The 26,905-nt window shown below is 36.3% G+C and overlaps 3 protein-coding genes across 13 annotated transcripts in view; 2 read left to right on the top strand and 1 right to left on the bottom strand.

The window, feature by feature from the left end:
• Nucleotides 1-1,731, top strand: part of LOC127880661 (pseudouridylate synthase 7 homolog) — a 77,932-nt gene extending 76,201 nt beyond the window's left edge. For all 6 annotated transcript variants that reach the window (XM_052427987.1, XM_052427985.1, XM_052427986.1 and 3 more), the window contains exon 16: nucleotides 601-1,731. In XM_052427987.1, the coding sequence (XP_052283947.1) occupies nucleotides 601-728 (128 nt within the window). In that variant the 3' untranslated portion in view covers nucleotides 729-1,731. The remainder of the gene's footprint in view (nucleotides 1-600) is intronic.
• A 2,126-nt stretch (nucleotides 1,732-3,857) lies between these two features.
• LOC127880665 (uncharacterized) lies at nucleotides 3,858-11,128 on the bottom strand. 3 transcript variants are annotated; one of them, XM_052427997.1, is made up of 5 exons: nucleotides 10,899-11,128; nucleotides 9,684-9,749; nucleotides 7,514-7,620; nucleotides 4,312-4,537; nucleotides 3,858-4,025 (listed from the first exon to the last, which is right to left on the bottom strand). In XM_052427997.1, the coding sequence occupies exons 1-4, from the start codon at nucleotides 10,987-10,989 to the stop codon at nucleotides 4,331-4,333; spliced, it is 471 nt and encodes a 156-aa protein (XP_052283957.1). In that variant the 5' UTR covers nucleotides 10,990-11,128; the 3' UTR covers nucleotides 3,858-4,025; nucleotides 4,312-4,330. The 3 variants fall into 3 exon arrangements, with proteins under 3 accessions (XP_052283957.1, XP_052283955.1, XP_052283956.1); XM_052427995.1 differs by having other exon boundaries at nucleotides 3,858-4,173; nucleotides 10,899-11,125; XM_052427996.1 differs by having other exon boundaries at nucleotides 3,858-4,170; nucleotides 10,899-11,125.
• Nucleotides 11,129-26,492: 15,364 nt separating this feature from the next.
• The window catches only part of LOC127880757 (phosphoserine aminotransferase-like), an 85,929-nt gene continuing 85,516 nt past the window's right edge, over nucleotides 26,493-26,905 (top strand). For all 4 annotated transcript variants that reach the window (XR_008049729.1, XR_008049730.1, XM_052428121.1 and 1 more), the window contains exon 1: nucleotides 26,493-26,645. Coding sequence is in view for 2 of the 4 variants with exons in the window: in XM_052428121.1 (XP_052284081.1) it covers nucleotides 26,577-26,645 (69 nt within the window). In the remaining 2 variants the exon portion in view is untranslated. The remainder of the gene's footprint in view (nucleotides 26,646-26,905) is intronic.

Below are 26,905 nucleotides of genomic sequence, written 5' to 3'. Positions count from 1 at the left end.
TCATATCAATTAGAAGGCTGGTAAGTCTTGACGAAGGATGACCACTCAATGATATTCTGATAGAAAGTTCAAAGGTCAAGGTCACAGGGACGACTGTGCTACAAGTCAGGGGTTGCATACATCTTTTGCGTAGCTAGTATTGTACTATACTCAAGCATTATTACTGTAAAAGTGAAAATAACATTACAAACAAGTGAACCATCATGTGAACATGCTCAGCTTGGTAGTTTGGTTCGGTTGTTTACAACATTACCAGAGTTATAGCCCTTTTTTAGCAAAACAAAGGTTACATTATTTAACTTATTATGTGTGTAATTGCTGTCAGACGGATAAAATTTATGACTAAATTAACCAGCATGTTAATAGGTCACCTCTATATTTGTGTGAGGTTTTTCGACATAAGTAGGCTTATAGACAAAAATGGATTAAGGGGGCGTCAGTGTCCTACGAATATTTAATTGTGCTTTATTTTTTAATGTATTTAACATGTAACACATTATTAAATGTGCTGGATTGATTATATTTGCTGATTTATAGAAAAATTACTACATTGGGAGTTGTATGTATATTTTGTTACTGATATGCCTATTTGCTTTACAGATGGAGGTCATCTAGCTCTGGAGTTTCAGCTCTCCCTGCCTCCATCCTGCTATGCTACCATGGCGATACGCGAGCTCTTAAAAATAGATACATCAAGCAACTTCCAGTCTTCTCTAAATGTCACATGATCGTGTCTGGAACTGATGATGAGTGTTCCTACTGATTGTGTTCCTCTGGGATACGTGGAACTGTTAGCTTGTCATAGTTGGAAAATTGTTGAGGTGTTTTATGGCTTTATTTTGAGAAGGGCATTCAGTATTTGATTATAACATTCTGTAAAATTAAATAGCTGTTATAGAAGTGTTTAAAATGATTTTGTAACATCCTGATTCCAGAAATGTTATGTGTAGCATGTTGAAAAATAATCATAGTCTAACTAAAAACTATTCTATTGTAATGGCATGTTTAAGTTAAATTATATTTAGGTCAAGTTTGGCCAAGACCAGGGTCACTGTTTCAGCTTATTTACTTGGTTTATTACTCATGTATTGTGCTGAGATTGTGTTTTTATGGAGCTTACATGCAGACCTAGCTTTGGACTGAATGTAGAGTCAGTTAGGTGAAGGTCTTTGTTAATGGAAATTGAGTGTAGAACCAGACAAGAGCCAGTAAATGTGTTTTTAAAACTTTCATATCTTGAGAAAAAAAGATCTAAAAAAACTGAGACCAGAATGATACGAGTTTCATTATTCTAAAGTTTATGAATGTCCGTAATGTTATAACAAGTTCTTTTCTTCTTGTTGTAATAACAAACCGCAATGTATCATATTTAATAAAGCCTGTTATGTTTTGCAACATCCCAGCATCAGATTGTACGTTCAATGGTGTTTACACTAAAGTGGAGTAGTATACGTTGTATTTAAACCCAATAATATCCAGATCAAAACCAGGTTCTTAATCATGATTTTCAATGTTTTATCATATAAATATACATGAAGTTTTTTTCTAAACAAACTGAGAAGTAATTGTCGAACATCCTGTATTAAATCTTGGATCATTTCTATTTTGAGAACTTCTACGTGAACAAACACACCTGTTATTTTATTTTGCTTGCTATTGTATCTGATAAACTCTGTGGGTTGGGTAAAGTTAATACACTTCGATAATAAATGGTTTAAATGGTTATCCCAAGAGGAAGTTGCTTACTCTACAGTTTATTTGACTTCTTATTTAAATCACTCTTGGGATTAAGATAGTTGTTTTGTGACACCTATGGAAGTTCTTAAATGTTAAATACAGCCATTGTGATTGTTTTAAAGGAACGATTGAGTGATAATAATCATGCCATATCAACTTACAAAATAAATTTAAGAATAAAAATAAATTTAAGAATATAAATAATGCGGAGGTATTTATTACAGAACATACACTGACATACCGTTAATAGCGGAAAAGTAAAAGTAGACTTATGGTTTTCAGATATATATAAAACTTGGAAAACAGCCGTTATCTGTTTGGAAACAATCAGGCTGCGTCAACATCTACTAATGATTTTGCATGCAATGCTTGTTTTCATTTGTGCCACAATCGATGAGAACCGTTTGCGTTCACAGCTGTTTCTTCTAAAAGTAACTGTGGAGATTTGAATGACACGTAAACGTGTACATACAAAGAGAAAACCCTTCGAAATAATTTCTTCTTACCCGCATAGCCCATGGCTTTCATGTTTCAAGTGTAGTATCACGTAAAGGTACCGGTACTCATTTTTTTAATGTTTTAAACCGCATAGTACATCTCTTTTATTTGTTTAGCTGACGTCAGCACTAAGGGCTGATGGGGAACTTTTAGAATACCGTGTTGTCTGTCACCCATCTGTGCGTCAGGTGCGTTTGTAAAGTTTTTCTTCCGACGCCCTCTTCCCCTGTACCCTGTGATTGTGTTGGTATAGTATGATGGTTAAAGATTTGAAACTTGCAGAAAGACAAAAACGAATATTATTGAGTCCGAGATTAATTAGTAGCATAATAAAGTTTGTTGATGTAATATTATAACAGTCCTACAAGAACTGCCACTCTTTATGAAACAATGACCGCCACTGTCTCTGAACCCATCACAGGTATACGTAACATATTAACAAGACAAAATATTTATGTTGAATTATATCCGCTTATGTTCAGCTGCCTGTGCACTAGGTTGCTGATGGTGTAGCGGTTACATGTCAGCTTGTCTGCCCATAGTTTAGCACTATTAACCCATACATCTATGAACGTGGCTGGTTTGATGTAGCGGTTACATGTCAGCTTGTCTGCCCATAGTTTAGCACTATTAACCCATACATCTATGAATGTGGCTGGTTTGATGTAGCGGTTACATGTCAGCTTGATTGCCCATAGTTTAGCAGTTTTAACCCATTACATGTATGAACGTGGCTGGTTTGATGTAGCGGTTACATGTCAGCTTGTCTGGCCATAGTTTAGCACTATTAACCCATACATCTATGAACGTGGCTGGTTTGATGTAGCGGTTACATGTCAGCTCGTCTGCCCATAGTTTAGCAGTTTTAACCCATTACATGTATGAACTAGCTGGTTTGATTTAACGGTTACATGTCAGCTTGTCTGACCATAATTTAGCAGTATTAACCCATACATGTGAACGTGGCTGGTTTGATGTAGCGGTTACATGTCAGCTTGTCTGACCATAATTTAGCAGTATTAACCCATACATGTGAACGTGGCTGGTTTGTTGTAGCGGTTACATGTCAGCTTGATTGCCCATAGTTTAGCAGTTTTAACCCATTACATGTATGAACGTGGCTGGTTTGATGTAGCGGTTACATGTCAGCTTGATTGCCCATAGTTTAGCAGTTTTAACTTATAACATGTATGAACGTGGCTGGTTTGATGTAGCGGTTACACGTCAGCTTGTCTGACCATAATTTAGCAGTATTAACCCATACATGTGAACGTGGCTGGTTTGATGTAGCGGTTACATGTCAGCTTGTCTGACCATAATTTAGCAGTATTAACCCATACATGTGAACGTGGCTGGTTTGATGTAGCGGTTACATGTCAGCTTGTCTGACCATAATTTAGCAGTATTAACCCATACATGTGAACGTGGCTGGTTTGTTGTAGCGGTTACATGTCAGCTTGTCTGACCATAATTTAGCACTATTTACCCATACATGTATGAACGTCGCTGGTTTCTGCGTGTTCAACTATTACAAGCTGAAGAGCAGATTTCGGTGAGCATTAAGATCAATATAAAGCTACTACGTAAGATAAGAAAAAAAAAAGAAAAATTCTACGAGAAAACAATGTAACAATGTTTTACTTAAAGAAACAAACAAAATAACATTTATTGTACACATTTTATGTTTTAATAATTATTCAATCACGCAAAGTTCAGATGCCCATCCAATCACTTATGAAATTGAAAACTGTTTACTTGATGTTCTGCTTCATCAAACATGTTTTCGTCCACTGAAACAATAATATTTAGAGAGGCCACTGTACAGTCTGCCAATGTATGTATTTTAAACTTGTGCAGCCATTCTTCACTTATTCCAAATCTATTCAAAAGCTCTTATTGTGGTATAAATAAGCAGCATCATCAAACACGTATCGTCTACTGAAACAAGATAATTTACAGAGGTTTCTGTCAAGTCTGTAAACATTTGTATTAAATAATAAATAACTTACGCAGTCATTCTTTATTTATTGCAAACAAAATCTATAGCGCTTATTGTGTATATACGTGTTCTCAGACCTATCCGTGACAGCTGCCATTAGTATAGGGAATCCTCCAGTCGGCACACGAGCGCCGGAACTGACGAGCGGCGGATCACATAGTCGCTGACGCTCCCTAGGAAGGCCCTTTTCAGCTTACCCAGGCCGCGACTTCCTGTTATGATAAAATCGGCGCCCTCCCTTGCCCCGGCCTCTACGAGCTGTGGTCCCGGCTCTCCGCTCATATGCTTCACCGTGCCCTGAATCTGGAACATTTTTATTCACAGTCCACGGTTAAGCCATGTTTCAAGTATAAAAAATCGTTAAAGTGATGATACTTATCAACGCGCTATAAAAGCGCTATATTTTATTGATTCCCGAGTATGATCAAGGGTTACTTTTTATGAAAGTTAATTTCGACTTGTCATTATGTCGGTAAACGAACACAAATGTGTCGCTCAGGACACAAACCAAGAGATCAGTGCATTTAAAATTATTTGATAACTTCATTGATTTTAAATGAAAACTTTATTTTACTTATTCGGTACTTCTTGGCGCAAATGTTAAGGAGTAGTTAAAACAGTTTCTAAGACATGGGTTGCATTGTCATAAGAATTTTTGCTACATGCATTTAGCTGCATTCACGTTTAAAAACGAAAAAGCATTACTTTTGCATACAAAAAGTTCGAGTATATTGTTCATAGTTATCAAATGCATAATTACACAGCACTGTAAGTTGAATATTTCCAAAAGATATTAAGCAATGGGAATGCATATTGGTATATGGTTGAATGGACACAAAATCCAATGTCTACCAAATACTCCCATTGCCAGTGTAGAGGTAACGCGTAACAAACCCGTCGCATTATGTTCTTCAAAGCTACCGCGGAAAGCTCTGTAACAGTGCATATTATTAAAATACTTTCAAATTTCTTTGACAATAAACTTAGATGCTAGCCAGTAATTCCAGTCATAACCTGAATATTACCAATGGCATTACTGATGTCTGGCATTACTGTATGTCTATCAGATCCATCGTTCAATTCTTCGGCATGTCTTGATTGTGTTCCAACTACTTGGCGATTGTTTCTCAAAATGGTATCACGCATCATACATTTGAGTCGTGTTCTGAAAAAATTGGGCTTAATGCAGACCGCACAGGCTAATCAGGGACGACACTTTCCTCCTAAATTGGATTTTTGCTAAGAAGAGACTATTTAAACGAAAAAATGTCATAAAAACGGAAATTGTCGTCCATGATTAGCCTGTGCTGACTAAACAGGCTAATCTGGGACAACACTACGCACATGCATTATGCCCAGTTTTCTCAGAACGCGGCTCATTTGATTTTAATCTTTTCGCGGCTTATCCAACACCCTATACTTCAACCCACCAAGATTGTAAGTTAGAAACAAAAGACACTTATCAATAGAGAGTATTGATAGATCACGTAATGTCTGTGTTTAAATCTTGCTTGTAAATATACCGGTTTAAACCAGCTGTTTTTAATTTCTATTTTTGGTAAGTTGAGTATACAATAGCATATGAAGACAGTTAGAGAAACTAATGGAAACAACGTAATTATGTATTGTGACGGATGGATGGTGTCTATTTTCCGAGTTTTCCTGGCTCAAAATGTTCAATTATCATATAGCATTCGGGTGTTCTCTTTTTGGGCTGTTTGAAAAGATTTTATGAAGAAACTGTTGTGGCTAATGCAAAATTTTTTTTTAAATTAATCGTAGGGGCAGTTAACTGATACAACTGAAAGCGATTTCTCGACGAAACCATCCTATTTCACAACAGAGCACATTTCGTCGGTAAAACTATCGCGTGTATGGACCCAGAGACCAATTGTTACCCATTATATTAACATACCCCTTGCCGTATGATTAGTTGCGCTTGGTCCCGACAACATAGACAGGTCAAGTTTTAACAGGCTACTGACTAACTCAACCACAGACACGAATACTATGGTGTACGAACTGGTCCAAAACTATTCTAAACCGTCCGGGACGGTTTATAAACCGTCCCGGACAGTTTGTAAACCGTCCCGGACAGTTTACAAACCGTCCGGGACGGTTTAGGAAAGTTTTGGACCTTTCGTGCTCATAAACCGTCCGGGACGGTTTAAACTGTCCGATACGGTATTAAGAATGGACAATAGGTTTTTTTCAAAAGGATAATACTTTTTTCAAGCAACAATTGACAAGAATACAGCAAGCAAAGCCGGAGATTGAAAATTTTCTGAATTTATTAAAGAAATATTTTTTATAATTGAAATTTTTAACATTGTGATAAAAATAAACTGGATCTAACAGAAATTAGTTTTCATCATTCTGTTTTGTTTATTTGTTTATTTGTTTTGAAATTCTAGCAATGACAACAAAAGCAATTAATGATTTTCTTCTATACTTGTTATTTGCACTTTAAATTGGTTTGAAATTATTTGTTCTTTTAAATGATATATCAACAAAGTGTTGTAATCCTTAATTATGTCAGATTCTAATTGGTTGATTGACTTTCAAAGTCTATGCCGTACAATAATTCAAAACCTATGCCGTTCTATAATTTACGCCAGGAAACCGTCCCGGACGGTTTCCTAAACTGTATCGGACAGTTTGTTAAACCACAAAAAAAATCGCCCGGTACAGTTTACAGACGCACGAGCGGTTCAAAGGTATGTAACTGTCCGATACAGTTTAATAAACTGTCCGGGACGGTTTACAAACCGTCCCGGATGGTTTATAAACCGTCCCGGACAGTTTAGAATAGTTTTGGACCAGTTCGTACACCATAGAATACTGGACACGTGTAAGCTTTTCGCTGTATTACTATCTGTCAAAAGCCGGTCATTAAAATGAATTATTTCATTAAAATATATTCCAAGAAAAATGCATCAACTAAAAAGCTACTTAAAAATATGGGCGTTGTTCTGAGAAAACTGGGCATAATGCATTTGCGTAAAGTGTCGTCCCAGATTAGCCTGTGCAGTCCGCACAGGCTAATCAGGGACGACACTTTCCGCCTAAACATGATTTTCCGTAAGTAGGGACTTCCTTGAAACTAAAAATACCACACAAGCGGAAAGTGTCGTCCCTGATTAGCCTGTGCGGATTGCACAGGCTAACCTGGGACGATACTTTACGCACATGCATTAAGCCCAGTTTTCTTTGAACGCGGCTCATACATATAAACTGCGTTAGTGAATCATTTTTCGTAAATTGGGCCCCGGTCCTTACGCCATGTTGCTTCATGAGTTCATGGAACTGTGCCAGCCTCAGCCGGGTCACCTGCTGATTCTCGTCCTCAATCCCTGTCATCGACGAGCCATCTGACGTCATCACGGCTGGAATAATATGACGTCATAAATAGTCATCAACGCAGCATCTGACGTCAACACGGCTGAAACAATATCATGTCATAAACACCAATCTACGGAGGCGTATATGGTACACCCCAATAATATGGTCATGCTGGAGTAATTTATATCGACTTACTGTGAAATAGCATGGTTTGTCGACATAGTTTTGTAGCTTTTTCAAACTTAATTTTACTGGTCATAACGACATTAAGTTAAAGTCTCGACGTAAATGTTTCCGGCTTTTCCCGAAAAAATATTTTGGTCGACATGATCTTAGTCGACTAATCAACATAATTTTTGGCGTCATGCTCTTGTGAAAATGATCAGACTTTAACTTAATGTCGTTATGGCGAGTAAAAAGTGGGAAAAAAGCTACAAAACTGTGTCGACATACCATGTTTTTTCACAGTAAGTCGATATAAATTAATCCGGCATGACCATATTATTGGGGTGTACCATATACGTTTCCGTAGATTTTTTTACGGAAGCCCATATTTTCCCCTCTTAATTTAACTCGCCATAGCGACATTTTAAGTTCAAGTCTCGACGTAAATGTTTCCGGCTTTTCCCGAAAAAAAATTTGGTCGACATGATCTAAGTCGACAAATCAACATAATTGTTGGCGTCATGCTCTTGTGAAAATGACTTGCCATCATAGTTTTAGTCGACACGATGAGTTATTTTTTACGCCATGACACCTTTTTCATATCATGCCGTCATAGAATGTTGACATCATCACAGCATCATGGTGTACCATATACGCTTCCATACATCACTCATCACTGATCAGAGATGAAGCAATTGTCATTACGTCTAACATAATATGACGTCATACGTAGTGACCCCACTTTTTATCGGCATCGGATTTTATCACAATTAAAACAGTATGTCATCCTTAGTAGTCATTAACTTAGCATCTGACGTAAAAAAAGCTGGAACAATAGGACGTCATAAACACGCATCTTCCGTCTTCACGGCCGAATCAAAATGACGCCATATATATCTGATGTCATCAAAGCGCAGAGAATACAAGATCCTTGTTTATATTTAAAAACCTTAAGCATAACCCACTTGCCATGTAAGAATGGTTAAAGTGTATTTATTTGTGACTATGCAAGTATTATTATTTAAACAAACTCACACATGTTTCAAGCATCAACACGCCACGGCGCAAGTTGTCCTACAGAAATGATCAATACTAGTTTTACGTTATCACTACTTAAAACATGACGCCATAAGTTGTCACAAACGTACGGAAGCGTATATGTACAACCCAATAATATGGTCATGCCGGATTAATTTATATCGACTAACTGTGAAATAACATGGTATGTCGACATAGTTTTGTAGCTTTTTCCCCACTTCATTTTACTCGCCATCACGACATTAAGTTAGAGTCTCGACGTAAATGTTACCGGCTTTTCACGAAAAAAAAAATTTAGTCGACATGATCTAAGTCGACAAATCAACATAATTGTTGGCGTCATGCTCTTGTGAAAATGACTTGCCATCGTAGTTTTAGTCGACACGATGAGTTATTGTTTACGCCATGACACCTTTTTCATACCATGCCGTCATAGAATATGGTACACCCCAATAATATGGTCATGCCGGATTAGTTTATATCGATTTACTGTGAAGTAACATGGTATGTCGTCATAGTTTTGTAGGGTTTTCCCTCTTAGTTTTAGTCGCCATAACGACATTAAGTTTAAGTCTCGACGTAAATATTTCCGGCTTTTCCCGAAAAAATATTTGGTAGACATGATCTAAGTCGACATATCAACATAATTTTTTGGCGTCATGCACTTGCGAAAATGGCTTGCCATCATAGTTTTAGTCGACACGATGAGTTATGTTTTACGCCATGACACCTTTTTCATATCATGCCGTCATAGAATGTTGACATCATCACAGCTTTGAGGGTGTACAATATACGCTTCCATACAAACGTCATACAAGAATATAAAAGAAAATGACGTTTAAAACAAAATCATCGACACACCCATCACTGTCAGACAGTTAATTATTGTGGCGAGTATACTCACGGTTTTTCTCCGGAATGTGTATCACTATCAGGTAATCTCCGGGCTCGTGTATTTTCTTTGCATACCCTTCAAACAAAACAATAAACAGCATTTATGGTTAGCACTGGCGTACACAGCCAACATTAGCACTAGCGTACACAGCCAACATTAGCACTAGCGTACACAGCCAACATTAGCACTAGCGTACACAGCCAACATTAGCACTAGCGTACACAGCCAACAGTTAGCAAAGCATACACAGCCAACAGCTTGTAAGTGATTCTAAATGAGCCGCGCTCTGTGAAAAAAGGCTTATTGCATTTGCGTTAAATGTCGTCACAGTCCGAACAGGCTAATCAGGGACGAAACTTTCCACCTTAAATGGATTTTCGTTAAGAAGACTTCTTACAACGAAAAAATCCTTAAGAGCGAAAATGGTTGTAGCTGATTAACCTGTGCGGAAATCACAGACTAACCTTACTTTACGCACAGGTATTGAGTCCCGTTTTGCCAGAGCGAGTCTCATGTGTTCTGTGGAAGGATGTAAGTACTACTTGTCAACAATATCAAGCTACCTTTATTTTTTTGTAAATAATTGTAAGATGAACCATCAAATTCAGCTTAATATCAAATGATCACTAAATTCCGAAAGTCTCGTTTATTATACAATGAGGATGAAGTTTTTTTCCAGTTTATTGGATCGGTTCCAACTGATATCTCTGAATCTGAGAAATGTATAAGCAATTGACGTCCTGTGTATATGTTTTGTACTAGGATGCTACAGTTTTCTACCTGATTAAATGTATTCAGTTTGATGTAATATGGGGTAAACATAATCATGATAATCAGAGAGCTTTTTTGATTTTTAAATTGATTGTACTACTTTCCTAAAGTGCCTGGTAACGTATTGGTAAAGTACACACTAGTTATTCGCGTGTTACTACAACTTCGATTTCTGTAACCTATTAACCCATTTATGCCTAGCGTCTAGAAAAAAGGCATTGGCAAACAGCGTAGAGCCAGATGAGACGCCGCATGATGCGGCGTCTCATCAGGGTCTGCGTTGTTTGCTTATAGGAATTTCTGTAAGAAATATTCTAAATATAGAAAAAATATACTAGACATCCCTAATTTTGGAAATTAATTGATCCAATTAAGAAGAATGGGAGAGTCCACTAGGCATAAAAGGGTTGATCACTCTAAACACCACCGACCTAGCAAGAACAAATAACTTACATTTGAACGCTTCTTCGGCGCATTTACTTCCATCCATTCCTAAGACTACTCGCCTTTTACGCGGCGGAACTCTCCTCAGGTTGGCCTCCATAGTTTGTTTTTATTTAAAAAGTATCGATTAGTTTAATCAATGTCGGCGTATCGCACGTTAACCTTAAAATGAAAACTCCGGAGCCATAGGTGGGGCAAAATCTCAGTGAAATCAGTTATCATGTACTGAAGACAACAACAATATAAATATATGTAGGCGCGGTTATCTACTGACGCTCTGTATACCGATACTGCGCAAAATTAGATATAGCACTCTCGGTTGGGCTGCGTGTTAGCTGCGCACAATTTCAGCAAAAAGGCCGGATGTCCAGGGACTTGTTCAAATTGTCCATAACAAAAGAGCCACATAAATTCTAAATAGCTGAAGAGATTATTTTTCGACGTGTCAAACGTTGCAAAATTCCATGTTTCAATACTTGTGTGGTATATTTGAATATGTATGGTCTATATTTCCATTTTTGTGTGGTATAGTTGTATATATATGTTGTATAAATTCATATATATATATATATATGATAAAATCCTCTATTTGTATTGCATAGCAAGTATATGTTTTATAATTTCATATTTATGTTCGATATTTTCATATTTATGTTCTAAAAGTTTAATATGTATGCAATATTTTGATATATATGTGGTATAATTATGATATTTGTGTGGCATACTTTTCAAAATAGTTGTGTGTTCATATTTGTGTTCAATAATTCCATATGTTTGTTGAAGAAAAATAAGTGCAAGTCGGGTTAGTGGAATCAAGCAATCGTTTACAACTCACTGCACTTGTTTTATAGGTATAACATATTATGGATAATTTTCTTATCAAATGTTTAACCCATTTATGCCTAGTGGACTCTCCTATCCTTCTAAATTAGATCAATTTATTTCCAAAATTAGGGATGTCTAGTATATTTATTTCTATATTTAGAATATTTCTTACAGAAATTCCTTTAAGCAAACAGCACAGACTCTGATGAGACGCCGCATCATGCGGCGTTTCATCTGGGTCTACGCTGTTTGCCAAGGCCTTTTTTCTAGACGCTAGGCATAAATGGGTTAAATGAAGATGTTATTTGAATTAATAGCATAATAAGGAACATGTACTCCAACAAAACAACATTTATTGGACAAAGTCTAAGCGGATCAAGGTGATCAAGTCATTACGTACCAAACTCATAAACCAGAGAATTTGAATACATTGGCAGTTCATAATTTTCAAAATGTATGTTATAAATTATATTTTTTTTAAATTTTGTTGCATTTTGTTAATAAATTATTGTAAACGCACCTTTCTATCACCTTTCAGGTAGATGACACTATATTTTAAAACTGTTTAAAATGCAAAATAATATGCATAACAATATGAAGTCAAAGAAGTCATTGGAGCAGTATGTATGTTATTTTCATATTTCGTAGCATAATACTATACGCAATGCCATAGCTAATGACGCGTACAGAATATTGTATATTATGCGGTCTAAAAAGTAACAATACCAATCATCTTTGGACTCATGATGATGATGATGATGATGATGATGATGATGATGATGATGATGTTGATGATGGTAGTGGTGATGATGGTAGTGATGATGATGATGATGATGATGATGGTGATGGTGATGATGATGATGGTGATGGGGATGATGATGATGATGATGATGATGATGATGATGATGATGATGATGATGATGATGATGATGATGATGATGATGATGATGATGATGATGATGATGATGATTTCGTCGAATGCAACTTTATGAGCAGCAGCAGGTTTCTAATAATCAATATGAGCTGAATAAATTCTTTCCGCATACGAACATTTCTATAAATATGCATTTGTATCAATATGCAATTTTTCCCATTTTACATTTCAAGCAATGACACCATTAATCGGCAAATAATTCTCTTTTTGCTGTCAACAGATAACACGATATCAAGACATTAAATCTCTTTTTCAAAGTATCCCAAAGCTATTAATTTCTAATTTCTCAAATAAATCTGTTGGAGAAAAGGCCTGCAATATTCCGCGAAGTTCGTTTACGTTGCTCGCGATATCTCGCACCTTGGTGTTAATCGGAACTACTCGGTGATTATCGTTCGTGGAGAATTGCGTGCTGTGATGTCACAAGTTACACGTGGAGAATGTTTTGGTTCCGATTAGGCACTGATATTGCAGATAATCTTCGATGATGTGGAACTTATTATATATTGTTCGAATAATATGACATCTACTGCGCAATAATGCATTAATTATGACACTTGAAACAATATGCACTAACCGAAGCATTTGAGTTGTTTAACTAGACCTATCGGATGTCATTTATAGAATGCCGCTAAACAATTGCAAAGTCCTTGAAGAACAGGCTTTTTTTAATTGATTAGTAACATGTGTCTGTGGCTTTATTTTTACAATTTATTTTGTATTCTTTCTTTGAATATCAAGAAAATGAAAATAGGCAGATGCATTTCGATTATAAAGTCTTAGCTGAGGGGCTTTAAAATAATGGTTTGCATTAAAATACATCCTTAACACTGGGGCGCAGCCAACATTAAAACATTGAGGTGGAAATCATGTTACATGCTGCAAAAGATACGCAACTACGCTGAGACGTGATTATTTGATTATGCTTTTAATTTATTATTGATATTATTGTAAGCTAAAGCTAAATAGTGATTTATCTATTTAAACGCTGCACACATAGACACCCAGCAGCAATACGACAACATCGTAGTGACACAACATCACAGTAACACAACATCACAGTAACACAACATCACAGGGACACGTGTTTTCACACTCTTCTCAGAGTAACATAATATCATGTATCAAATCATTTTTAAGAAATTTGAAAAAAAGATTTTTAATTGAAAACGTACGACATATAAGGACATACATAAAGAAAATACAACCATTGTTAATCACAGATAATGCAGTCTACACTCAGAAAATTCACTCACAACAAAGGACCATAGAGCCAGCTAAAGAGATGTCAGTCGTAGACGGAGACGGACTTCGACAAATAGACTTAAAGGCATTTCTACGTATATTGTCACTTTCGTAACGACGATTTACCGAAATATTTAGGCGGCGACCAATACCCCTGCCGCCCCTGCAAACCCGTGCACTGAACCCTTGTCAACTTGAAGCATTGTTTATAATAAATACAATTTAATGATTGATCTACAGTTTATTGCATTGAATGTAGTTTTGTTTAACGAGTTCAGTATAAAATGAACTTCAGGCGGATTCAAATGTAAATGTCATGTTAATATTTAATATAATATCACATGTTTATAGGGTATTGTAAGCCATTCCGCAATAAGGTAATACAATGCGATTTCCCCCGCTTATTTTGAACAACGGTGATTAATTTATGATAACAAATTGATTAATTAATAATTACTACAAATAACAACATTAAAATTAATAAACATACCGGGTAACATTAATATACTCGCTATGGTAGGTCACTTCCACCACTTTTCCGAAGTTTGTAGTTACTTCAAATATGGGCTAACTTACGGACATCTATTAAGATCTTTTATAAGAAATTTATCGAAATCAGTAGAATACATAGCATTACGCAATCGTTAGTGCACATATAGAGGGCGATGTTGACAGTTTACCACTTCATGAACTATCTGATTTGGCAGAAAAAGTCAGTTAAAATGACGTATTCGAGTTGTTGAATGTTTTCGTGGCATATAAAGTCGACGAAAAGGTAGTATTCTTTAACACGACTGTTTTTATCATTGAACTCCGTGGAAGCTAAACAATCTACATAACTCGTCGAAAATTATATTACTTATAAACAAGTATACCGGAATGCGTCAAAACATATTTATGTGAGCATATTTTCTAAAATTCTAGTATTTGTATATTTTTCATTATTTTATGATTCTAGAAGCCAATTCAGATTGTGCTTGGCTAAGTTGCTTATTTGGCTTGTGGTAAAGTTAACATAACATTACACGAGCGGAGATTGGTATTCGTTCAACACTATCTTAAACTCATTTTGAAGGTGCTCATTGTAAAAACACACACCGAATTTTCAATAAACTTGTTGCTTTATGGCACATTTCCGACCAAAAACCGCATTAAAAGGCTGTTCGGGTAACCGGAAACTGCTTGCGCCTTACCACACTTTGCAATACCAGTAATGTATGAGCGATATCGGTACACAATCCGTCAAGCTTAGTGTTTAAACCATGAAAAACGATCATCTTGCTTCGTATTATATGTATCAAATCATGTATAATTTATTTTTATTTTGAACCATTTTCATTAATTTAATTCAATCATTCATTGATTCATTCATTCTGCCTTTCTGTGTGTCTGTCAATATCTCCGTTTATTTATTAACATATTTATTTTTGATATTCATTTACTTGTTCGTATATATACGGATATGTTTGATCAGAATTGGTTTGAAAATGCATGTGCATGTGCGTTATTCATTTTTACTAATTCCCGTATATATTGGTGCACTATGATATTATATGTTTAATGTTTATACCACATGCGTACTGTTTTTTTCTGTTTCAGTGACCTTTAGACGATTTATTTTCCTTAACAATCTAACAATTTTTTTCCCTGCCTATAAATAATAGTTAACATTTATATGTATATAAGTTTTCTCTGTTTATCATGTCAATTTTTCCTGTGCTGATCATTAAAGAAGATTAATATATTGTACTATGTAAACATATTACTCTTATGCTTTTTGTTTATAATTGTAAACTTGCGTCTTAATATTTGTTCAGATCATCGTGTATTTGGGGGAAATAAAGCTATATATTATATATTTCCTATCCCGATATTAAGAAAAGAGAACACACTTTCTCCAACAAACAATGGTCATGTGTTCATAGTGTTTTGAATCGTTAAATGGTTGTCTTCAACCCACCACCGTTAACAAAATTCACTTTCAAGTGGTTACCCTGGCTATTAATTCGCATTTAAAGATGTCATTGGAGGCCGCTAATGGGGGTGCAATTTTCCACGGATAATGAAACGCTATTTAGTTCCAAGAAATAGCCCATTTCCGACATCCAAACGACCGCTCAATAAAACTGACCACTTTCTTGGCACAAATACCATTAAAGACTATAAAACTCGCATTATTTGAAATCTTCGAGTTATAATATGTCCTGTCGACGTTAACGAATGTCGTAATCAGATTTTGATGAATTTCGATCTAAACTACAGACAAGGTGGTATTTCTGACAATGCAGCGATGATTGACTGTTGCGATTCACACTTAATGGCTAAATAACACAGGATGAGCATGTTTCATAGAACCTTAAAACCCTTTATCTGACATCTACGGGGCCCATTTCTCACCTTGGTGCGACTCGCGTCCAGTACTGCAAGGGTCATTCACAAAAGAAAAGCATTTTCATTGGTTGTTTGCGCTGATTGCGAATTTTTTCTTCCAAAAAGCGTATCGGAGCACATCAGTCGATAATCAAATGTAATTTTGAAAACGGCTTGTTGCCTTATTACAAATGTACAATATATTAAATTGATTAGACAGAAGGGACATATATTTTCTTCGAAAATACTTTTATTACATTCAAAATTTAGACATTTTTTTCAAATATACGTACGTTAAAACGAGAAACATTTAAAACGAATATTCTAAAAGTAATATGAGTTCAGAACCAGTGGACCTTACGTGCTCCCCGATGACTCCAAGCCGGAAACGGAAGTGCCACGAGCAACCTGACATAGAGGAGGAGGACGAAGAGGTGATGGAACAGAAGCGGCTGATGGCCAACTCGCAGGAACGTCTCCGGATGCAGAGAATAAACGCGGCACTTGAAGACTTAAAGCACACGCTTCCGGAAGAGTATCACCCTTCGGAGCGACGGATGTCCAAGATACGGACGTTGCGAAGCGCCATGGACTACATTCGCGGCCTGTCGGAGCTTCTCGAAGAGGACAACATCCGACGGCAGCAGATTTACGCGCAGACGAAAGAGTACGTGAAAGCTATGTACGGTCATGCGCTCCTCGGACAGTCGGAGTGCTTATACGGCGCCGGGTTTCAGTCACCGACGCAGTCCGGGTTTAGTTCTCTCTTTCCGTATCTCGGTCCGCTTTGTTCTGACGACGGAAGTTCATACTTTCGCACACCGCAGCAAACGACGCCACTACGCCAGATGGCACCACGGCATCTGGAGTTCAATGCGCCAAGGAAGAGTCGATATCCGGAAACCATAGACACCACACCGACAGAGTTTATCGTTGCCGGAAAGACCAATGCGAGAAACCCAGCATGCCAATTTCAGGATCAGGACTTAAGTCGGACGCCAGTATCGTCAACGCGACATCGACCGTGTGAAACGTTCTCGGGGCCTTTTGCAGAGATCGAGGATACATCCGGTAGCACCGACGGTCAGCGCATGCGTTCAGTCCAGCTCTTCGAGACTTCCTGTTCTGTTGCTGATAAGTACACTGCGCCATCTTGAAGATCGCTGAAACGGTAAGAAACACAATTTCGTAAAGAACTAGTGGATAATTTGGTATTTGTATACACCGTTCCTATGAACCGTCCTTTTATACGATGCTCAAGTTATACCGACTTGCCTGAATGTATAAAATTTATTTTAAAAAAACACTTTTTCAGCAACGTAACCAAAGTACTCGATAATATTTTATGCAGTATTGTGATTTGAACACATTAATTCGTTACTTTAATAATAAGCCTACATTTCAAGAATTTTTTTAAATAAAGAAGATACCATTTGATGTATAATAGTTATAATAATAAGTATTACGAACTAAAATGTTTCGGTTTGGTTTGTAATGTTTAGGGTATATATTTAATATTTTAGTTATGCTAAGCGCTTTAAAACAAGGCATACAAACGTCGTACGTCTAGCTAGTCGCAAATACCGGAAAGTCACACATAACGGAACAAAATACAACAACATATATTCTAATGATTATTTTTTTATTTACTGTTGTCTTAATTAAAAATATGATTGTGTAATTGTGTCAATATGTTACCCTAGCTTTTGAAAGAGTTGACTGGCAATACCATTATTCTTCAAGACTGCTCTGATGACAGATTCGCGCATTCAAGTGGAAACCACGATTTTTCCCACTAGAATTCTAGACGACAATGCCATAGTTATGCAAAAAAAACATCCACGTTTCATGGAATATTACACGTGGTTGTAGTTAATTTAGATTCATTTTACTCAATTTGTGTGTCAGCAATATCTTTTTTGCAAGAAATCGCTTTGAAATCAGATGCAGGTTTAGTATCCGATTGCGGCGCAACTACGTGTGCATTTTGCTGGATTATTTTATCATTAGTTTGAACCGTCAAAATAGACATAGCGAAATATTTTGTTGCTACACATGCGGCTTCATCAAACAGTTGACAAAAAAAAGAAGAAAGAAGTGTAGAGTGTCATTACTGTGCTATTGTAATAAAAAATGTAATGTAAATAGTAATAGGTAATTTCTATTTCTGTTTCGCTATTATAGAATGTGGTGGCGGCGTTTTGTGAGACCACGTTAAAACGGCGTCCATCTGACATTATGCAGTATTACAAACAAGCCTCGCGTAAAAAAACTTGCTTTGCGTTAGCTAAAGAAACTTCAGCGTACAGTTTATATAGCATTGACAGACCTGTATAAAGTCGCGCCAGTCAAAAATCATATAAAGCGACATTTAAAGTTATGGAAGCCAGAACTAGCTTTGCGTAGGTGCCTCAAGTACCTACCCAAATATGCCTCTGCAGTCCGTACTTTCCGCCTTTATGTTATTTTACGATTAAAGATGTCTCTTCTTAGCGAAAATCCAGCTAATGCGAAAAGTCTCGTCCCTTTTAAGCCAATGCGGATTCACATACTAATCTGGGACGACACTTGACGCACATGCATTAAGACCATTTTCCCAGTGCGCAGCTCAATACTTTACACAAGTCTTTGGAAATATTCCAAAAGTGTCATACTTTGTGTTTTATTGGTTCTGATCTGTTTCTCTGCAAATAATAGGGAAAATATGTACTTATCTTTAATATTATGTCTCAAAATAAAGCATCGCTAAATGGATTAAATTTAAGTGCATTTAAAAAAGGACGAAAAAGTATTTCTATTCATCGATTTGAACACAAAGTGTTTTTTTTAACAAATCGGGCATTTAAGTTAGTGTTCCAATTAAAGTTATTCGCAAAGTAACTGTATACTTTTATCAAAAGTGATGTACAATAATGATGCACATTGAAAATTATTTCCATGATTTACGGGGAACTTAAGGTTTTAAACTTTATTACACGTGTTTTCATCTTACGCTCTATAATTATTCTGAAGCTCCTTACAATTTCGGAGACACTTTAAAAACGCAGCACTTGTTGTCTTTGACACATATAACTGTGTCTTGTTCTGAGGAAACTGGGCATGATGCATGTGCGTAAATTGTCGTCCCAGATAAGCCTGTGCAGTCCGCACAGGCTAATCAGGGACGGCACTTTCCGCTTTTATGACATTTTTCGTTTAAATGAAGTCTTTTCTTAGCAAAAATCCAATTAAGGTCTGCACAGGCTAATCTGGGACGACACTTTACGCACAAGCATTACGCCCAGTTTTCTCAGAACGCGACTCAACTATTTAGCCTCACACGTATAAATCCTTCCCTCGATCCTGCAATGTTTGTGACTGAGTTTTTACTTTCCTCGATATTTTTTTTTCATCAACATTTTACCGGTTTAACTCTACTTTTAAAATTTTTCATTAAATTCCAGAAGATCGTGGAATGAAACAATGGGATGAAACTATCTGGCTCGTTTATGTAGCTGGTCTTTTGTAGTTATAACACAATAAAGCGGGTTGCATTCCAGTTTATGTATATTTTTATTATATAAATGATGGTCTTAAACAATAAATAGAAATATGTTATAATTACCTCATTAATACGATAATTACGATTTAAATATTGTTTTACTTTCATACATAATAATATTATCATAGATAATACAAGTATATATTACAAGATAGCAGTTCAATACAATTTAGCAAAATTTACTCACAAATGACCAGATTAAGACAATACGAGTCGTGTTCTGAGAAAACTGGGCATAATGCATGTGCGTAAAGTGTCGTCCCAAATTAGCCTGTGCAGTCCGCTAAGGCTAATCTGGGACGACACTATCCGCCGAAATTGGATTTTTGCTAAGAAGAATCTTCATTTAAACGAAAAATGTAATAAAGGCGGAAAGTGACACTGTTCACACATGCATTATGCCCAGTTTTCTCAGAACGCGACACATATATAAAGAATAGTAGGCTATGAGGAAAAATGAAAATGACTGCAACTCTTGCAAGGTTTAGTAACGAACTGAGCCAATGTTTATGAATAATTTAAAATCATAGGGGTGATTCAGAAAACATCTCACATATAAAAGCATGCTCTGTTAAAACAACTCACCACTTATTCACTCACGCATATCACTTTCACGCGGATTATCTCTTGTACTCTTTAAACCGTTGAAAGACGTAAATTGCTTTTTACCCAAAACTGATTTTAACCCAAAGAGAACACAATTTTGGAATGTGGTGGTGTTAAGAACTGGTGTACTTGTTGTTCGCAACATTCGAGGTAAGGATAAAGGGCGACAACAAAATTGGTCCTATACCATTACGACGGTAATACATATTAATAAAAAGCGTTACCTCCCGTAAACGTAGCGTTAACGCCAGAACGCTACTACTGCTACTACTACTACTACTACAACCATTACCACCATTACCACCACCACCAACACCACCACCACAACCACCATCACCACCACCAACACCACTACTAACACCTTCACCACTACTACTACTACCTCTACTACTACTACTACTACTACTACTACTACTACTACTACTACTACTACTACTACTACTACTACTACTACTACTACTACTACTACTACTTCTACTACTACTACCTCCACCACCCCATCACCAGTACTACTGCCACTACTACTACCACCACAACCACCACCACAACAACAAGCACCACCACAGCCACCACAACCACCATCACGACTACTACTACCACCTCTACTACTACTACTTCTAGCTCCACCACCCCTCCACCAGTACTACTACCACTTCTGCTTCCAGCAACAACAAAACCAACACCACTACTTTAACAACAACAGCAACTACTACTACTACTACTACTACTACTACTACTACTACTAGTACTACTACTACTACTACTAGTACTACTACTACTACTACTACTACTACTACTTCTACTTCTACTACTTCTACTACTACTACTTCTACTACTACTACTACTACTACTACTACTACTACTACTACTACTACTACTACTACTACTACTTCTACTATTACTTCTTCTACTACTACTACTACTACTACTACTGCTGCTGCTGCTTCTGCTGCTGCTACTACTACTACTACTACTACTACTACTTCTACTACTACTACTACTACTACTACTACTACTACTACTACTACTACTACTACTACTACTACTACTACTACTACACTACTACTACTACTACTACTACTACTACTACTACTACTACTACTACTACTACTACTACAGCTACTACTACAACTACTACTACTACAGCTACAACTACTACAGCTACTACTATTACCACGTTAAGTATCATCACGTTTCCCTCTGTTTTTCAGGTGTGAACACAACAGTAAGATGAAGTCTTCACGAACTGACTCTGGTTGAACTCTAGTTCGTCTGCACTTTTCACTTTCCAATGTCAAGGCCAAGGTGACAGACAATTTCATGTGGACATACATTAAGATGTCTAAAGGCCATGCGCACATTCCTTGTCTAGTACAAGCGCTGTAACAAAACCATAATTATAATGATAATCAAACTAAAATGTGTATACAGTTAATCAATCAAAACCAAACAAGACGTTACAAGTAATGTATATTTATATGTTAACTTCTTTATTATTTAAATAACTCATTTTGAATACTAGATTGTAAATTGAGCATGTCGCCGGTAGGTTTATGTTACATCATCTGTGTGTCTCTCCGCGTGCTTGAAGTGGGGAAAGGTCCGCTGTGAAAGGGCAAAAATATCTTATTATGAGTTTTATTGTTGGCTCACCTGAGCACTAAGTACTCATGGTGAGCATCGTGATCACGTGTTGTCCGCCTTCCTTCGTGAATAGTCCGTCGTTAACACTCTAAAGGCCACATTTATTGTCAGATCTTCATGGAATTGTGTCAGAACATTTGCCCTTAACATTTCTTCGATGAGTTCGAGCCTGGGTCAAATGAAGACAAACATTAGGCCACTATGTCAAATTAAAGTAAAAATCTTGTTAACACGCTAGAAGTAACATTAAAATTCCAATCTTCGTGAAACTTGGTCAGATCATTTTGTTCTTATGATGTCTTATGACGAGTTTTAAATGGTTCCGATCCATTGAAAACCACAGGTGGTTAGCGTGTGGCTATGATATTAATTAGTGAAAACATCATTTTGAATGACAAGTTGATTTTTCGTTATAATATGATTATTTATCATTCAAAATGATGTTTCACTAATTAATATCATAGCCACACGCTAACCACCTGTGTTGAAAACATGGCCACAGTTTTCCTTATATGGCTATGCTCAAACCTAAAACTCTAGAACACTCTAGAAGTCATATTTACAGTCCAATCTATACGAAACTTGGTCATGTTATTTATAATAATGAAATCCCGGCTGAATTTCTCAAACGGGTTTGGGTCCTTAATAAAATATGGCCGCTGGTGGGCAGTTTTCCTTAATTGGCGATCGTGAAACCTTATAAACGAACTAATTTCCACATTTTTTGGAAAATCTTCATGAAACTTAGTAAGAATATTTGCCCCTATCAAATCTCTGCTGAAGTTGAAACTGGGTCATTCGAGCTCAGAACATAGGTCACTAAGTTAAATAAAAAACATGTTTTTACTCTATAAGTCCCTTTCTGTGTATAATTGTCATGAACCTCGGTAAAAACATGTGTTCTTACGATATCTAAGCCGAGTTTTAAATCAAAATGTGCCAAGAAATTAAAGTTTTATGTTTCATAAAGTACTTTCTTCTTTTCAGAATAGTTTAGTTCTTTAGGGTCTCAGGTGAGCGTCGTATGGCACATGGCCATCTTGTTTTTTTTATGTATTTATTGTTTATAAAGTTTATCGGTATATCATTTTTGCTGTATTTCTAATGACCAAAAAATTGACTTTACACAATAAACTTATCAATCAAAAACTGAAATGACCAGTTGTATACGTTCAGCAGCCAATATGTGCACATATTCGCACGATATTCCACTAATCTTACGTAGTAAGTGAAGTGAGAGCTTGATGGTCCGAATTCTCCACAAGAACACATTGCACCGTCGACCTTCCTATCGCAAAGCACTTTCGCACGCATGGAAGGATGCATTTTCTACCTTTTTTGTTCCAAACTTTAACTAAAAACAAAGAGCAAAAAACGTGCAAGCATAAATTCCTCATAAAGATGAATACATGTGTTCACTTGAAACGTACTCGATTCACCATATATATTTTCAGCGTAAAATGAAACGAGAAATATAACTTTAAAACAAACAAAATTGTCAAAACGTAATAATTAAAATAAAGTATGCACCGGTTGTAAGTTATGTGTAATATCTACCGAAAATCAGTTTTTTTATATATTAAATAACGATAAATTGTGCGTTTTATGATGGCAATCCCTTCTTAACGTTTTAGCTCATGAAAGCTCAACGTAATCGCCTTTTGTCTGAAGTGCGTCGTCCTATTGTGCGTTGTGAGTCGCCGTCATTTGAGTATGGAGCATTCTATACGCCGCATGTATAGCCTAGTCTTCACGAAACTCACAGATGTATTTGCATTTGTTCTTATCTTCTCTCCGCTTAATTCATCCGTATCCGCCATTGTTTGTTTAGGTTTGAATTAAAGGGGCCTTTTCACAGATTTTGGCATTTTTTAACTTATTCATTAAATGCTTTATATCGATAAATGTAAACATTGGATCGTAAAGCTCCAGTAAAAAATCAAGAATAAAATTAAAAAAAGGAAAAGAACATTGCCCGGTCCAGGTTTCGAACCAGTGACCCCTGGAGTCCTGCCAGAGTCCTGAAGTAAAAAAGCTTTAGCCTACTGAGCTATTCCGCCGAATACACATGCTGAACGTATTTTATACCTTATATAAGCAATCTTCGTAGTTTCACAAAATTTAACGACAAAAACAGAACTCTCCAAATTATTCAATCGTTTCGCGTTGCAACGCTTTATAATTTTTAGGTTTTAAAATCGTCAAAAGATGCATATAATGGCTCTATTAGACCATGGTAAATGTTCAGTATTACTGTTTCCTCACAAATATCATAACTAAAACGAAAATTTGCGAATCTGTAACAACTTTTTTCAATTTTGTCAATTTACCAAAGCGTGAAAAGATCCCTTTAACGTGTCGAATCATGAATATTAATTAGGTCGTTTTCATACTTTACCGTACTCGACCCCAAAATAAAAATCGCTATATTGTTTGTTTTTAACCGATTTCAACCGGATTTTTAGCGATATCCTCAATAAAAACACGTTTTCTTACGATTCTGCCCATATGTATATAGCTATGACCGCGGACTTTAAGTCTTTATTGAAACTACATGTATACAGGTTTAGAACAGTTTAGTTCCTTGTTGTCTATGGTGAGCGACTTAGGGCCTTTTGCTATCTTGTCATAGAAAGTAAAGCATATTGTACTAGATGACTTGCTCGTTTATTTAAATAAATACGTGTTATTATGTCAGTACTATATACTCGTATGTCAAGTGCATTTATTTTCTAAAGTGACGAGTTTATATGTAAAGGACGCGACAGCTATCCATGCGCCAAGTGCGTGCTATTACATAACTCTGATTATATATTTACTTTTCATGGGTTCAGGAAAAGTAATGACAAGAATTCCTTTATTGAAATGAATTCGTGTCACTGTGTCAGTAATATGATCGTATGCCTGCGTACATTTATTTTATAGCACAACTCGTTACATGTAAAGGACAGTATAACTATGCATGCGCCCAGTGCGTGCTATTACACGTCTCGGCTAATGTAACATTCGATACGGTTCAGGAAAAGTAATGACAAATAAGACGGCAAACACTAAAATCACGAAAACATGATGATATATTTGTTGTTATATGTGCACTTCCAAATAAAAATTTACAACATGATATTAAATGTTAGCGACCGTTATAGTCAAAGACCTGTAGATAGCATCTGTTATCTATAGGTCTTTGTTATAGTGAATGTGACCGAACGAATGGCAGATAAGAAGTAGTTGTAATAGTAGTAGTGGTTCTAGTAGTTTTTTTGTAGAAGCAGAATTAGTAGTCGTCGTAGTAGCAGAAGAGAGAGTCGTTGTCGGCGTAGTAGTAGTTGTAATAGTAGTTGCAGAGGTGGTGATGATGGTGGTGATGATTGTGGTGATAGTAGTAGTAGTAGTAGTAGTAGTAGTAGTAGTAGTAGTAGTAGTAGTAGTAGTAGTAGTGGTAGTAGTAGTAGTTGTAGTAGTATTGTAGTAGTAGTAGTAGTAGTAGAAGTAGTAGTAGTAGTAGTAGTAGTAGTAGTAGTAGTAGAAGTAGTAGTAGTAGTAGTAGCTGTAGTAGTAGTAGTAGTAGTAGTGGTATTATTATTATTAGTAGTAGTAGTAGTAGTAGTAGGTAGTAGTAGTACTAGTACTAGTAGAAGTAGTAGTAGTAGTAGTAGTAGTAGTAGTAGTAGTAGCAGTAGTAGTAGTAGTAGTAGTAGTAGTAGTAGTAGTAGTAGTAGTAGACGTAGTAGTAGTCGTAGTAGTTAGTAGTAGTAGTAGTAGTAGTAGTAGTAGTAGTAGTAGTAGTAGTAGTAGTAGTAGTAGTTGTAGTAGTAGTAGTCGTAGTAGTTAGTAGTAGTAGTAGTAGTAGTAGTAGTAGTAGTAGTAGTAGTAGTAGTAGTAGTAGTAGTAGTAGTAGTAGTAGTAGTAGTAGTAGTAGTAGCAGTAGTAGTAGTAGTAGTTAGTAGTATTAGTTTGTAGTAGTAGTAGTAGCTAGCAGTAGTAGACTTGACAAACGGTTATATATATTTAATTAAATGCGTTTAAAACACGTTATGACTGAATATCAATTAGTTTAGTTGTTTTCTAATAAATTAATAATTATCTGACCAACTCAATCCAAATTTTCTTGCATACTCCAATTTTTACCCGCCGACCCGACCCGACGAATATTTTTTACCCGTTTGAGTCAAAAGTATGGTTTAGTCAACCACCGCATACTGCACTCAATGTTCTATCTTGAGCGATTACCCGGTAGCCGTCGCAAATTTTATACTGAAATGTCACGGGAGCAGGTACACGTGAAGAGGTAGACAAGCCTGTCAATAAACTCTAGTATTATTCTCTTTTCATGTGTCAACAAACATTTCATCACCAAGTTTTGGATCATTCATAATGCGCGTGCAAACTCGACCCAGCCCTATCGACCAATCACAAATAAGCTTTGCCCGTGTGACGTCTTACATCATTTTACGCGGGCCAGATCATTTTTTATCGAAAGCAGACAACAACGGATCAGTGTTATTTATATTACATATGAAAAATGACGGAATCGAAGGAAAGACGCCATGTTATAAATTTTTCTCCAGGCCCAGCAAAGTTGCCCGATGAGGTTTGTTTACTTTCTCTCATACAACTAATTTATTTTTAGCTGAGTTGTTTTTTTTTAGCTTAAGCCTTTACGTGACCAGAACAGCTGATCGTGTAAATAAACAATGAGTAAGACGTGCGGTATTTTGCTGTACTTTTAGTACGTTACACGTAGTTCAATAATAATAACGTTCTTCTAGAGTTTTCAAATCAGACAAAAGTTTAAGGCTGATGTGCAGAAAAGCTTTATGCCTCCGATAAACTTGCAATATCAATATTTAT

Source organism: Dreissena polymorpha, chromosome 5 (assembly GCF_020536995.1).
Source record: "Dreissena polymorpha isolate Duluth1 chromosome 5, UMN_Dpol_1.0, whole genome shotgun sequence".
Taxonomy (NCBI): Eukaryota; Metazoa; Mollusca; class Bivalvia; order Myida; family Dreissenidae; genus Dreissena; species Dreissena polymorpha.
Note: the sequence above shows the minus strand (reverse complement) of the source record. Positions and strands in the feature narration are given on the sequence as shown.

Excerpts from the sequence above, each read along its gene's own strand:
- LOC127880665 (XM_052427997.1), bottom strand. The coding sequence starts at position 10,989 with ATGGAGGCCAACCTGAGGAGAGTTCCGCCGCGTAAAAGGCGAGTAGTC. Across the intron at positions 7,621-9,683 it reads ACACATTCCGGAGAAAAACC|CCGTGATGACGTCAGATGGC; the intron begins GTGAGTATACTC and ends ATATTATTCCAG. Across the intron at positions 4,538-7,513 it reads AACTCATGAAGCAACATGGC|ATTCAGGGCACGGTGAAGCA; the intron begins GTAAGGACCGGG and ends AAAATGTTCCAG.